Consider the following 15760-nt stretch of genomic DNA (forward strand, 5'->3'; position numbering starts at 1 on the left):
ACCTAAGTGTCTGTGTATGTGAAAGAATAGGCCATAAAATTGGACACTTCCTGTTATTCCTGTCTGAATAAAGTTTAGACTGCCGGAGCACAAGACGCCACATTACAGGAAGAAAAGCACATTTTCTGAGCTCTAGCTGTTGTGACACTCCTAGTAGACATGAATTCCCATACATAACCTACAGAGGTCGTAAAGGCCATTTGTAATGTCAAAACCAATATGTCCTTGCGTTGTTGATGACAGCACAATATTTAATCACTCCATTCATTCAAAATTTATGTAAGCACAAGAAACGTAGGTAACAATAATTAGCATTATGAATTTTGTAGACTTGTTTATCCGCAGCAACACAGCAATGTACAGTGTGTTCAATCTTTTTATGTTCCCTGGGGATCGAGCAATTTATCGTTGTGCAGCTAACACAATGCTCTATCAGTTGAACTACAAGAAACTTGTAAGCAAGTAAAAGTAACATGTTAACTATCTACACACATACTATTGTAACAATTATACAGGAACAGTACAAAGTATTCAGGGCTGCTTGAAAATGATGAACAGGTGTGTTGGATTTGGGTTGAAACTATCTATGCAAATTACTGACTAGCCCCAAACTACAGAAACACAACTGGCTAACTACAGGAACTAGTTAAGTACGTATTTTGGCAAACTACATAATAGCTAGCTACAGGAACAGAACTAGCTAGCTTCAAGAACACTTTTAGCTAACTGAACACTGTTGCGTACATGAACCCTATTTTGGAATTCATAATTACATAGCAAAGAGAAATATTTGTAATTAAACCGTTGAAACTGCTGCTGTTTTACTTCTTTTATGTGACACTGCAATATACGTAAAGTAGAGCATTTGAGTTTCCAACTGAACTTAGTTTGACATGACGGGAATTGTTTAAATAAGATGAGAAACAAATCTGCTCATCTCCTCACTGTAATAATGATGTAAATATGTATATTTTCCCACCATTTATGTATATGCTGCAGGTCTGTAGCTCATGAACGTAAGACTACCCACCCAGTCTATAGCTTAACAAAGACCACACACAAGAAAGTATTGTCGTTCATGTCATTCATTGTCGTCTGTGATTGCATTAGCAGCTTCGTGGGAACGTTTTGCAGGACAACAGCGCATGAGCATTTGCACCGGGTGCTGCTTCGCATATTTGTGTTGGCTCGGCTGACTGTGATTCTTGGGGGAGTCCAACAGATCACGGGCATGAGATCTGTCCACCCCTCTAACCACCCGCCAGTGATTCTGCAGATCCATCATGACACACTGACTGGAGTGATAAAAAAACATGAAAAGGACTACTATGGTTTTGGGACATTGTAACACGGTATGTCTTTTGGGCATGAGCATACTGTTTTTATCCTATCTTTTCCTGTTTTTTTAGACATGCCGCAAAAGAAAAATGGTGTTGTACAGTATGCACATGTCTGTGTATGTTGCATTGCTCATATGCGATACGCCACACAGTAACAAATTATATAGCTTCTTCACACATGCACTTCTCCATAAACTGTGAATTCTCTTGACCTCGCATTGCACCCATGATCTTTTGAAAACTGAGCCAGGCATATTACACCAATGAAGACCAACCTTCACACGGATTCCCTAATGGGTATCACTGTTTGCCAAGACATCCACACGACTGAGCGCCAGACCCTTCAACAAAACTCCATAGGCATGAACCCCTGGTGCCATTTAAACACCATCGGATCCACCAGCCTGGCCCACAGCCCAAGCACAGCCAGACATTGACAGCAAAGTTCTACTTCTACATTCGATCGGGCCTCTGAAGAACAGCAAGCACAGCAAGAGCCAGAGCTCCCCCATACAACTATACGCTATGGCTTGTTTCGATTTCATAAGTCACTTTTGACAGATTGCACAAAGGACTGCCATTTAAAACGTGAACAAATGATTGCTTTACAAGTGAAGTGTGCTGTATGGTCGTCAAGGCTCTAATGTGGTCAATGCAGCACAGCAGAAATTGGGGATCCTGTTACAACCAAGATCAATTACAGGTGAATAGGCAAGTAACGGTAAAATGCATCTCAGTTGCCATATTATGAAATCTCTCTGAATTAACATCTAGCTGGTTTTGACAGAATGTGTGGCTTTGTAAAAGCATGTAGAAGTAATACAGGAGGTTATGGGTCAGAATGTAAGTTTAATGGTGCCAGTTCCCATGTCTTATTTACAGTATGTTTAGGTGGGATACTCTCTGGTTGTCAGCAAACTCGACCAAACCAATATTCTAAATGGATATTTATACTACAGCATGTTATTTAGGTCAGTGTATAAACTGATTTGGTTACATTATCAGACCCTCTTGCCTTGAGCCTAAAATGAGATCATATGAAGAGTTTGGTTCCAAAATGAGATAATTCCGTTTAAAAACAAATAAAATGCATGTTTTTTATTACGTTAACATGCTTTTATAGTGTTACTTGGCTGTTTTTTTTAGTTATTATGGCTCAAATCAAAACATACCAACTGCAGTTTGATTGATATAAATTGGACTGCACAATAAAAAAACATGATTTTAGATTTTTTTTAAAACAGAGTTATCTCATTTTGGAATCAAACTCTTCATATATTATAAGAATTGTGAAATATAACCGTGTTACAATTTTAAATCCCAACAGTTGGGTTTGTCCATATTTTACACAACCATGATACACGTTTGTATGCATGTATGTTGGTGAGTAAACAATAAAGACGTTTTATGAAGCGTTAATTTGAAGTCTTAAAGACAATGTAAATGCATACATATATGGAAGTGCATTATACAGAAACAATGTACAGTATATATTGTATAATGTTAGGCATATTACAGTCCAAGTTGCATCAAGTAAGAACATGGAAGAATATCAGGAGACAAGAGATATAATAAAACATTGTAAATTGGAGTACAGCATTGTTGTTGTGATTATTGTACACATTTTAAAGTTATATTTAGTATTTTGTGGTATAATGGTGTGACAGTGAATAAGACTCTTATATAACATGCAAAGTGTTATTACATTAATTGTGCTTTTATTTATTTTTTAATGTAATACATTGTAATGCATTTTGGGATATCATTATGTCTTTAGTGACTGTGTGTGTGTGCGTGCGTGCGTGCGCGTGTGCGTGCGTGTGTGTGTGCGCGCGCGCATGTGCGTGGGAGAAGTAAACGAAAGTGTAAACCGGATACTGTTATCACCACTGATAAAAGTGCATTTATATGGAGAACACCAGCTGAGATCAGGATCATTCAAAGATGTTTTCAAAGGCGATATGAGCTTTACCTCCCTAGAATGGTTTTATGCTACACAATGTTCAAAAAAGATATCATATTCCATGTGATACATGGGCTTCTTTTTCATGTAGTGTTTCTTAAGCTACATGTTTGACTTATTTTGTTTACTTGCATTCTGGCTATCACTACATCATTCATGCGTCTGTTTTGTAATGTGTTAGAACTCTAAAACTAACACCTCTCCTGCCCTCTGGTGGACAAAACATAAAAAGGCCGCAGTGACACTGAGAAATGCCTCTGTTTCAGAATGAGTAGAAATGAGTCAGTCTCTGTGTAAAACAAACTGATTACAATCTAATGCAGAGCAGAAAAATGGAGACCAATCAGATGTCAGAATGAAGTGTGTGTACTGCTGTTAGTAAGTGTTTTTATGTACAATGCTTTTATATGTGAGTGTTATTAAAACTGAAGTACAGTTTTAAAGGAAAATTTCACCCAAATAATGGTCCCCGTTGACTTTCCACAGTAGGAATAAAAATGACTATGGTCAAGTCAATGGGGATCCTTTTTGGGTGAACTATTCTTTTAATGGAGCGTTCTATGCATTGTAGAAGCAAGCTTTTTAAATACAGATGTTTCACTTCAAATTCAGTCAGGTTTATTGTCTGAATATCAGAATCAGAATCAGAATCAGAATCAGAAGAGCTTTATTGCCAAGTGTGCTTGCACACACAAGGAATTTTCTTTGGTGTTGGAAGCTTCTAGTACAGACATTCAACACAATGACAATACAATATAATACGATTTACAGTCTATTTTTATTTTTTATTTTTTTTATATGCATATTTAAAACCCGTCTGTTTCAACTATACTTCAAAACTTCAGTTCATACTTTTGTCCAAAAGCTGCCTTCCATTTTTATGTTAAATCAAAATTTACAAGATATTTAAACTGATATGATGAAAGACTTAACAATTCTAGTTGCATTTCATTTAATTATTTTTTGTTTTACTTCACTCCCAATCATTTTCTAAATTTAAAATGCAAACGTTAACAGGGACTAAATTATAGTTGGTTTAGGATACTTAATAATTGATTAAGGGTTATCTTCACTTATTTCTTTAAAACTTTTATACTGACATGCTGAATCAATTTAAATGCATTACAGTGAACTCATTTTATTACTGGATGTTTCTGCAACTAAGGGCACTTTTAAGTCCCAGTAGTGTAATGTTTGATTTATGTCAAAATTTGTCATATGACGCTTTATAAATATAGCCCCTGTGTCATTACACACCTTGACAAAACATATAATTAACGATTCATTTGATTTAAATAAAATGATGAAGCATTTATAGGTCCAAACACCATTTTTGTTCATGTCCCACAACTCTGGCTGTTAAACTACTTCCAATAAGTTAATTGAATGACAACTTGACCTTATTTCAAAAGGAATTGTTTAATATACATATTCATTTACAGCATCTTTATTTTTTGTATTATTTACTGATCATTGTTATGATTTTTTTCAAGTAAATGTGCCTGTCCCACACTTTTGAGTCCTTACCGCAACAATGAAAAACGGCTTTTAACAGAAATTACACATGAGCACATTGCTGACAGACTAGGCCACCTCACTACCTCACTCACAAGATCCCCCCAAAAATATAAGGTAAACATCATCTTATCTGTGTCTGTATTTATTGTGTGTCCTTATCATACAGCTTAGTAATTATGTGCTTTGAACTACACTGTAAAAATAAATGTATATTACTGTTTAAGTTATGTATGTTAAGATGCTTAGAGTCAAAACTAATGTAGTAGACCTTGCTAGCTGCCAGTTAGCTGCAATATTAGCAGAAATGTTATGTCTTTTACCTCAGCACATTTTCAATATTTACTGTATATTAAATTACAAACATTAAAATCTTAATGACTCTTTTTGGCAAGTTTGTTGACCGTTTTATATGTATTACAGACTCTGATGATTAAAAGAGAATTCAGAGGGGTTGATTTTTTAGATGCTCGTAGTTGCAGAAACACCCATAAATGAAAGATATAAATAAGGTAAGACATTTTTAATGTATGTATGTTACTATTCATTCAAGTATATATGGAAAATACATTGGAGAGACATATAAAACAATTTCCCTAAAACTAGACTAGCTTTATCTATATATTAAGAAAGTGTTATGGTTTTCAAAATATATAATATTCTAAAGTGCATATAATGCCATGTTACATACTCAAAAAGTTAAATGAAAAAGTGATATACAGTATATTGTAACATTGACACATGATTTAAAGAATCTGACATTGAATCTTCTAAAGACGGTGATGTGAAAATTGTAATAAAACTGTGCTAAAAAAATCTTTGTGCTAATGCCTTGGGTATATTTCATGAGGATATTCTAATATTAGCATACCATTAAGAAGGTTTGAACGTCTAAACGTTACAGCGATACAGTCATGGAGCTACACATTACAGAACTAAGACATAAAAAGGAGTTTGTGTGTATAACATACTACACAAACTGTTCTAATTAATCAGTTATGCTTATTAATCCTGAATATGAAACACTGGTAAATTTGATTCAACATGCTAGGAACTCTATTGGAATATAACTATTTTTTATGGCCAAAAGCCTTTTTACACTCATTCTTTGTTCTCTGCTGCATTAATTTTCCTGCAATGTTTGTGTAGCAATAGTTGTATGTAGCAGCTTAAACATAACATTTTGACATAATATTATGAGGGCTGTTATCATATGTACAGTATGTTGTGATGTTCTGATCATTAAAGTGAACTGCCCAGAACTGATGAAATAAAATGGGAATCGGATTAAATCTTTTTTAAATCTGCAGATGAAACTGGAATCACGGACAGGATTCCTGAAGTCTATAGGAAACTAAATCACACCTGCATCTCATTTCTCATTCTAGCATAGCATCACCTTCATGCCATATGCTGTTATCATTTAAGTAATGTCTGCAGCTGTCTCAACATGGCAAATAGCAAAGGTCAGCAGGTTTATGCAAAGATCGCATCTGCGTGTTTGTCTGCTCGAAATATGATGTCCTATCTCGGTTGCACAGCAGGCTTGGTCCATCTACATCCAGAAAAAAACAACAAAAACGAAGGTCACGACATGATGTACATAAACAGTTTACATACGTCATGAAATATTTTTAATGACTTACATTAACTCTCTGGAGGTGGCACACAAGAGTTTCTTCGTGATCGACACATATTTTTCTGTTAAGAAAACCAAGCAATTCTTAGAAGTGCAAAGAAATCCCAATATTCACAGAGCTTTCCCTTATATGCATATAATCGTGGCAGATTGAAAAAGCAAAAAAATCACAAAGCATTTAACAAAAAGCACAGTATTGAAAGCTGTGTGTACTGTATGTTGGTGTACAAAAAGGGGCTGCCATCATTACAATGTTTGTTGAAATGCAGACTTTACCTTCTCGTGAAGGCGGAAATGGACAGCTGGATCTGACAGCCAGGGGTGCTTCAATGCCTCCCCAGCCCCTATCCTCCAACTGCACAAACACACACATACAAAGGAACATCGTTGATGAATAGGTGAAGCAGCGTACACTGTAGTGGCTAAAAGGATGAGTTTCTATTAAATCCTTTAAGAAACTTAACTATACAATCACCATTTAAAGGAAATTTTGACTGAAAAATTAAAATGACCCCATAATTTGTTGTTTCACTACATAAGTCATTAACCCGCTTCTAAAATGTTGTCACCATTCGGTGGCATTACAAAGCCAGGAAGAGCCAGGATATGAATTAAATAACCACTGAATGTGTTCGACTGAAAAAAGGTGGTGATACAAACTTTGGATAGCATGAGGCTGAATAAATGATGGGGTAATTTTCGTTTTCCAGTAAACTATTCCTTTCATTTCCAATGTCAAACATAGTTCTTTCTCTTTGCCTATACCTTTTATCTACAATGAGCATTTTGGAAATGAAATCCTTGGCTTCTTTTGAGATGTCTGTGAACTCGTCCTCCTCAAAGTTCCACTGGCAGGCCAGGATGTTATTTAGAGTTCCATTATTATCATCCCCAAGGAATGGAGACAGCCCGCTAAGCCTATACGATACAAGTTATACACGAACATGTGCACAGTTAATTATTTAAATATGTATGGGGAAACTTAAAGTTTAGATAGAATCTTGTGTTTTGTTGAGTGTAACTCACAGCATGTATGTGATAACCCCTAAACTCCACATGTCCGTTTTAAATGACACAACATCATAGTTAACCACTTCAGGAGCCAAAAACTCCGGTGTCCCAAAATTCACTCGTAGCTTCTCTTTGGGCTGGTACCTGAGAGAATAAAACAAAAAAGGAAATTAACTTACTTTTATGTGGATGCAGCCTACATGAAGTCCCATGTCCACACTTACTTCCTCGCAAGCCCAAAGTCAATGATCTTGATTTTATTTGTTAATCTGCTGACACACAGAATGTTCTCTGGCTGCAGAACATACAGAACGGGGTAAAACTACTTTAGTTTTTTAAGAGCAAGGTTGGCTACGAGTTCACAATAATATGATACATTAGATTCATACTTTCAAGGTTTTAAGTTTTGCTCTGCATTGGTTCTCTGGTACCTTTAGGTCCAGATGGAGGATGTACATTTTGTGCATGTAACGCAAGCCTTCACAGATCTGTCTGATGAACATCACTGTGTCGAGCTCTGTCAACTTGTAGTTCTCATCAATGATCCTGTCGAAGAGTTCTCCTCCATCAACACTGTTCAGAAGAACAATCTTTTACCACTCCCATCAATTCAATTCAATTCAAAAAGCTTTATTGTCTATCCCCAACGGGGTAGAAAATTGTCTTTAGACAAAAGGCTCAGACACACAAACAATACTCATTACAGCAACACATAACATTTCATACATCCCATAAAAACTATATAAATATATAAATTCATGTTACGGTCCTATTTAAAATACTAATTGCAGTTAGGATAAAGGTCTTCTTATACTTGTCCCTTTTCACTAAAGGCACTTTATACCGTCTGCCAGAAGGAAGTAACTGGAAAGAACTATACAGAGGATGAGAAGCGTCTCCCACAATAACTAAGGCTTTTCTTTTTAATGCCACAGTAAAGAGATCAGAAAGATGTGTTTGTCTCTCACCAATTATCTTACTCGCCACATTTATAATCCTCAAAAGTTTGTTTTTGCTTTTAACAGAGAGAGAGTTGAACCAGGATACAATATTAAAAACAAGAACAGATTCAATAAGTGATTTATATACAGCCATCAAAATGTCGTTTTCAATATTAAAACTCATCAACGTTTAGGGTTATTGAGAAAACTGAGAAGCGTTTTTAAAAACATTACCTGAATGCTTATCGAATGAAAATTGAGAATCAATCTCTGTACCTAAATATTTAAAAGAGCCCACCTGTTCAACTTCCTCTCCACCAACTAATAAAGGTTCACAAAGTGCTAGTACACCATTTGCCCCACTACACACTTCTTTGGTTTTACTAATATTAAGCTGCAAAGAACTCTCCTCTGTCCAAATTGTGATATAGTTAACAAAATTAAGATAAGTATCTAATGAAAGTTTCATCGAAGTTTCTTTTTATGTCTATCCTTGAATCGCTTAATTTATCAAGGTTGATATAGAAAGTAATTATTAATGAGCAAGTAAATACTTTTTGGAGGGAGTAATTTGTACGGTAATCTAATTGCACTATTGAATATGTAATTAGTAACTAGTAATTCATTCCTTTTTAGAGTAACTTTCCCAACACTGCTTCTGAGACTGTATTATCATAAATGAATGGTACATAACTCTTAAATGGGAGTTGGGACAACTACATGTACTTTGAAACTATAATTGCACACTTTTGTGTTTTGAAAACAGAGAATCTACACTAAAAGTTACCAACAAAACTTTGGCGATTTTGCTGTTATAAATCATATTTACAGTGTTAAAAAGGGTCAAATTAACTCTCACAGTGTTTATATAATCCACACTCTCAAAGTGTGGATTATATAAACACTGTGAGTGTCAATTTGACATTTTTAACACTGGCGATTCTACTGTGTACTATCAATATACATACTATGTGTAAATGTACAATCAACAGCACAGTCTTAATCAAATAAAATCAAAACGAAACAAAAAAGTATCTGTTTAGTAGATGTGGCTTAACTACCATTGGTAAACTTTTTTTAACATGGTTACATCCGAACACTGGTAACAGTATATGTGCAAAACAACCCATAGCCATACCCATCTAAAATAGCCAATACAATATAAAGCCATAAAAAGCACATACTATTCAAGCACAAGGATAATGTCATTCCTGGACTCATAGGCAGCGTAGAGCTGAATCAGGTTGGCATGGTCGAGCTGGTTCATAACCTGAATCTCAATCTTCACCACCTCCTATTAAACAAATCATATTAACCCATTCATGCTACAACTGGATTCTTCTTTGAAGCTTCAAATCAAATTAAAACTGCATTTGCAAGAATTGCTGTTGTTTTGTGCTCTCTGTACCTTTTCCTTTTGACTTCTTGCTTTGATTATCTTCGCAGCCAAAGTGAGTCCAGATGAATTTTCGATGCATTTATGTACTTGACCGAATCGACCTCTGAAAACGTATAAAAATAGTTGTCAATGTCAAAACAATGTTTTTAAAAATCCCATATTAAGTTTGAATGTCAATGCATTATACAGGTAGAACAAGCTAACATATTTGTGGGTAATAAACAATAAAAGAAGATACAGTATTAAACGACAAAAATTATCTCATGATAAAACATTTGCAACACTGTGTAGTTGCAAAACATTAGTGGAACGTACTAGGGATGAGGCACGATTTTCGAATATTCGATTAGTTGATTTAATAATAGAACATCGAACAGCGTGTGCGATTGTTGTCTAAAAAAAACCAGAAAAGAAATGTGGTGTTGATGCGGTGGTGATGCATTCATGTAACCAGAGGGTGGCTCTGCTAATAACGGACCTAAAAGCTGTCAACAGACAACTGAAGAAGTCTCGCGCTGGATTCACACGGGGCGTCAGCTCTTCTCATTTGCATGGGGAATGTCATGCGTTGCCGAACTGAATTCTGGGTCCGTCAGCGTCGCTTCCCTGGCATTGCTCAAGGCAAGAAGTTGAACATTTCTCAACTTTTCCAGTGCCAACGCAGGCGTCAGCCAATCAGATCGCCTTAGGCAAATAACGGCAATTTTTTTTTTTAAATTGTTCATTCTCTCCTTTGCTTACTCCAGCTTTAATCCTCCTAGTAGCATGGCCTTGTAAACTAACGGTACTGTTTAGCATGTTGACAACATGTTTATATGCTCTCCAGGTTGTAAGTCGCTTTGGATAAAAGCGTCTGCCAAATTAATAAATGTAAATGTAAACCTAGTGCAGGCACTAACCAATTGCGTTCATGCAAGACCGGAGAACAATTTGATTGGCTGTTGTCACTATGACGATTGCGTCGGCCACGCGTCAGACACGCCCTCCGTCAAGCGTTGACGCTGAAGCCTCGTGTGAATCCAGCGTCACACTCGCTAACATGACGTAGGCTATGCACACTGTAGACTTGCGTGGCATATACGGTAACTTGGAACGATGTTAAATATGATTTCTGTGTGGGGTCCTTCAAGAAATTAATGGCAATCAAGTGCAGTGCAAACTCTGCCATGCAGAGATTGCTTATCCGAGGTCAACCACTAGGATGCGCATTAATTTGAGGGTGAAGCATCTACAGGTCAGCGGCAATCGGCTAGTTTCATGATCAGATCAACCAAGTTGAATGCTAGACGGGCAAACAACGGCCCTCATCACTAAGATGATCGCTAAAGCTATGCTTCCGATCAGCTGATACTGTAAGGGCCATCATTCAGGCTCTTCGTAATATGTTTCGTCATTTAGTTGTTTATTATATTAATACGTTTCAGCACGTTATCCTACAATTGCTATATGGCTTGAGTTTATATAGCTTATTTCCTAATGAATTAATCAGTTTGTCATCGTACAGATGGGAAGCGTGAATGGTCTCACTCCCTCTCTCTGGTTATGTGCATGTAGCCTATACGTGCGTGCGTGCAGCCTATATGAGTGCATGCGGTGGAGGGCTGCGAAAATTTCAAATAATTCTCAGCGATTATCGAATATTATTTTAACTTTAAATGCCCATCCCTAGAACGTATTCATGCGAAGCGAACTGTCTTTGTACATATACAAATGCCCTCGATTTTAGACAGTAAAATACATGTCACAAATGCCAAAAAAAATGAAGTTATTTTTGAGAAATGAGCTAGCATCATTTGGTTCTAGACGCAACTTCATTTGATAGCTTGTACAATATGCACTTTCAAGTATGGCTTAACTGTCCAAATACTTTTTGGAGTCGCCGTGTGTGTAAAGCTGTACTTTAAAAGTCTTTAGGAAGAATTTCAGTGATGCCGTCGTAATGCAGTGGGTGTCATGTTTGTCAAACACTGTTCTATTAACAACAAGAAAAAACGTCTCTTTGAAGTGCTAGATTAACACCTTCTGATTAGCTTGCAGCTGGTGTGGAGATATAGTTTCACATATCCTAAAAGCCCTATGTAAAAATAACTGCCTTGACTCTGGAGTTATGAATCGGTGAGAGGAGGTTGGATGGAACGGGGGGAGTTACGCAATTAGCCTTTGAAGGGATTAGCAGAATACACTGTCCAAATTTACACTGTCCCTGAAACATTCTGTACTGAGAAATTGTTTCCAAGAGGGAAAAAGGACAGAATATTCATCCACAGACCCTCCAAGAACTTCCTGACGGTTGATGGTGTAGAAGTTGTTAATCTGGTTGGGTTTGGCAGACACAATGCGATGGTTGAAGGGTGCTGGTGGAGGGGGAGTGCAATCTGCAGTAGAGAAAGAATTACCAAACAAAGTGAGATGACGTTATATAGGAAAGGGAAGATCCACATGTGGGATGCTGGTGTCCACCAAGCTGCTAAACTACATTAATGTGGGTTAAAGACTGCTGTAAAAAAATGTGTTCCTGTTCAATTGGTAGAGAACTCTGTGGACGAAGGTCATAGGTATATTTCCCAAAGAACACACATATTTATAAAAATCTTGATGAAGTACATTATTGCTTAAAAACACTTTAGGTATTGTTTTCTCATTTTACACCATTAATGGAATTAATGGAATTCCTGTTGTGTATTTTAGGTTTACATGATTTTTTTGTCTCAGTAGTCTCAGATTTTTGTATGCCACTGTACAATATAACTGTACTTTGTAAGACATTGTCTACCCTGCCCTCTATGAACGGGCACTGCTATTATGCATATACTGTACATATGATAATGTGAAGCAATTGACATATTTTATTAACAACGGAAAGGAAATACTGTGAGTCTTACCAATGTAGAAGTTGTCATTTTCTTCATCTTCATTGTCATCCTTGTCTCCTTCCTGCTTAATTTTGTTAAAATCCAACTCAATGTCCACACCCTCAGCTTTGAAAATACCACGCACATCTTCAGGTTCCTCTGGCTCGTGCTCAACCTCATCTTGTCCTCCCTCAACCCTGCTCTTCTTGTGGTCCTCCAAACCCAGATCTTCATCTGTTACACGTCGTTTGCTGCTAGTGGTCACCTCATCCACCTGCTCGGACTCATGGCTGAAACAACTGAGGTGGAACAGAAGATTAAGTATGTCTGATCACCGGAAATGATTTGACTTGGTCTGAGAAGGATAGAACATGTACCTTTGCAATGAGTCCTCAGCTGGAAAAGGGGGTTGGGTGTGAGTAATGTCAGATTCTAAAGGAACCTCAACCACCGTCTGATCTCCAGTATCTTTAACTTCCTGATCTTTAAGCATATCTGTGGTCTTTGGTGACATTTCATCTTCCACTAACTGCTGTGGTTCATCTTGGACCTCCACCGGCGTTGGTTCTGTTTCTTTCTTCTCCTCTTCTTTTGGCTCCATAGTTTCCACATTTTCTTCTTCCAAGTACTTTTCTTGCTCAGTCGGAGGGGTCTTGCCTTCATCTAGGATGTGGTCCTGCTGCATTGGGGTAAACACGCCATTCTCTGACTTCTGTACACCTGCTTCCAGATGGTGGGATGCTTTAGAGCGTTCTGCTTCCAGATGGTGGGATGCTTTAGAGCGTTCTGCATTCTCTTGATTAAGCTCCTGAACTTCCTCGAACAGTAGTGCCTGCTTCCTCAAAGTGACTGCATCTACAGCAATATAAAAACAATAAAAAAACATTCCCGAATGGACATCATTTGATATCCAGCATTGCCCACAATCATTGTATTTTACCTTGTCCAGAATTTTATCCAAATTTACCTGTACAATCAGGTGGTTTCTTCTTCTTCTGTGCTTTGAGACCTTTGAGACTAAGACGAAATGTCCCCTCTTTGCATTTGCGATCTTTTACCTGTAGTACACATTTAGCAGATTTGTCAAATGTTTTCTCAAACCCGACAAACCTTTGTGCAGTTAATTCTTGTGCGATTATTTTAAAATATTTAGATGGGACAAAATACACAATCATGGTTGATTAACCTGAATGAATAAAAAAGTTAGCACTTTTTTAGAAAGCAAGACAGTGTTTTGGTTGAGAGATGCTTGAGCTTGTAAGTAGACACCAGGATGTTGGGGTCATTTTCTGAATCCCATAAAGCCTTTATTAACGGTAACTGTCTGACATGACACCAGTGGGGTGAGTTAGCATGACAGGGATAGGGGAATGTTATATAAACATGTTAGGAAACTTTACACTCTCTTCTTACAGATGCAAATGAATAATACTGTTATAATAATAATACTGAAAATAATGTCACAACATTAACAAAAAACATAGGAGAAAGAACATTAATTTCCATCACCTTGTTACAGTCAAGCAAGTAAGGATTGGTGTAGTGCCATGTACATGTCTGAAGAACCTAAAAATACCTGAAAACCTCTAAAAAGCTTCTATATAATGATTCTCCATGAATAGTTACTTCCTCCAGTATTACCAAAGAGTAAACCTCTAAAATGCTGATACAGTATTTCACTATGTAAATTGAAGGTGTACACTTTTATTCCCCTTACACATGTAAGACCATGGTAATTTTTTCCTTGGAGACTCACCTTGCTCGCGACAGGCTCACCACTTTCTGAGTCCTCCCTTTTGGTAATCAGTTTGCTTTTACAGTCTTTGGACCTGGAGGCTGAAATCATTTTGTTCTTTTGCACAGCTGGCCCTTTAAATATAACATCCATGATTTTGGAAGTTTTAACAGTTTCTCCAATGAAGCTGACCACCTGCTGTATGCTCATCACCAGTCTCTCCATTCCCTCCAGCTTCTGGGTTTGCTGTTCTGAGCGTTGATTTACTGCCAACATGATGCTGTTCATTTCTTGGCACATTTCCTTCATCTCATGGCCTGGTCCTGTACGTATAACTGGAGGAAAATGGATCTCCTCTTTTTCCACTTTCAAAGTTTCTACGTCCCTTTCTATTCCATCAATATCCTGAGACATGCCATCAAGTCGGCTGAGCACCTTTTCCTGGATAGTTATCAGCCTGTCCATTTTGCTGCTCAAAGTCTCAATCCTGACCTGCAGCAGGTCAATACCAGCGTTCGATTCAGAACTCATGGTAGTATTAAGGTTCCTAATCTAAAGAAAAGCACCAAATATCACAGGCTGACCTGCAGACAAACTAACAGAAACACTCCAGAAGATGCAGTCAGCTTGGTCTTGATATTTAGAAAAAAAATGAACAATAATCCAACAACAAGACAAACAACAAAGATGATATGGGTACAGACTAAAACAAAATGAAAGTAATAAAAAACATATCACATTTTAAATGCCCCAATAACAAATGGATCTATCCATGTCTTCATATTCATATTAAGAATGGAATGAGCCGGCCTCACTAAATGTAACTGGTGTGTGGGTCTTACGTCAGCAGGGCTCGGGGAGGGGCTAAGTCTGGCTGAGGAATTGCTGTGTGATATCTGAGAAGCTTTGACTGTTAAACCCATGTCAGATGCCTCCCCGTCAGGTGTCGAAGGGGCCCTGGAGACACCCAGTTTCTAGATAGAGCTTCTCAGTAAATGAATGGAAAGAAATCTGAGTGCTGACTTCTTTTTCACCTTGAGAGGTTCAATCAGACACATCATGTTATTTCAACTTTCTGATTGATGGAAGTTCCTTTAGATTCCAGAGGCTCATATTTAGAGGGACCCAGAAATTAATGTTGGGCGAGGCATTATGATATTAAGAGGTCTATAAAACATATGAATATTGTCGAATAAAATGCCATTTCCATACAGTTCTTCTGATGTAGAAGCTGTTGGCTGATGATGACATATGACTGAAGAGGTTGTGGAAGACTGAAAATAAAGCTAGTGTCACTCATCTGTCAAACCCATCCACTCCAGTCCTCTTAAAACAGCTTACTCATCTACAGTTAAGACAGTTATG

General features: G+C 37.2%; 1 protein-coding gene across 1 annotated transcript; it reads right to left on the bottom strand.

Moving 5' to 3' along the window:
* Positions 1 to 3984: 3984 nt before the first annotated feature.
* mylk4a (myosin light chain kinase family, member 4a) lies at positions 3985 to 15182 on the bottom strand. The gene is made up of 14 exons (XM_057333928.1): positions 14417 to 15182; positions 13628 to 13718; positions 13038 to 13515; positions 12691 to 12959; positions 12078 to 12183; positions 9818 to 9911; positions 9594 to 9703; positions 7900 to 8041; positions 7693 to 7763; positions 7484 to 7612; positions 7223 to 7375; positions 6734 to 6812; positions 6465 to 6519; positions 3985 to 6373 (listed from the first exon to the last, which is right to left on the bottom strand). The coding sequence occupies exons 1-13, from the start codon at positions 14924 to 14926 to the stop codon at positions 6466 to 6468; spliced, it is 2286 nt and encodes a 761-aa protein (XP_057189911.1). The 5' UTR covers positions 14927 to 15182; the 3' UTR covers positions 3985 to 6373; position 6465.
* Between the last annotated feature and the right edge of the window lie 578 nt (positions 15183 to 15760).

The sequence above is a fragment of the Triplophysa rosa genome, linkage group LG5 (genome assembly GCF_024868665.1).
Source record: "Triplophysa rosa linkage group LG5, Trosa_1v2, whole genome shotgun sequence".
Classification (NCBI taxonomy): domain Eukaryota; kingdom Metazoa; phylum Chordata; class Actinopteri; order Cypriniformes; family Nemacheilidae; genus Triplophysa; species Triplophysa rosa.

Bases quoted from the DNA above. Each gene is read 5' to 3' on its own strand.
- mylk4a (XM_057333928.1), bottom strand. From the start codon at position 14,926: ATGAGTTCTGAATCGAACGCTGGTATTGACCTGCTGCAGGTCAGGATT. The intron at 9,912-12,077 runs GTCTGTGGATGA...ATACGTTTTCAG, and splicing joins CGTCAGGAAGTTCTTGGAGG to AGGTCGATTCGGTCAAGTAC. The intron at 7,613-7,692 runs GTAAGTGTGGAC...TTATTCTCTCAG, and splicing joins GACTTTGGGCTTGCGAGGAA to GTACCAGCCCAAAGAGAAGC.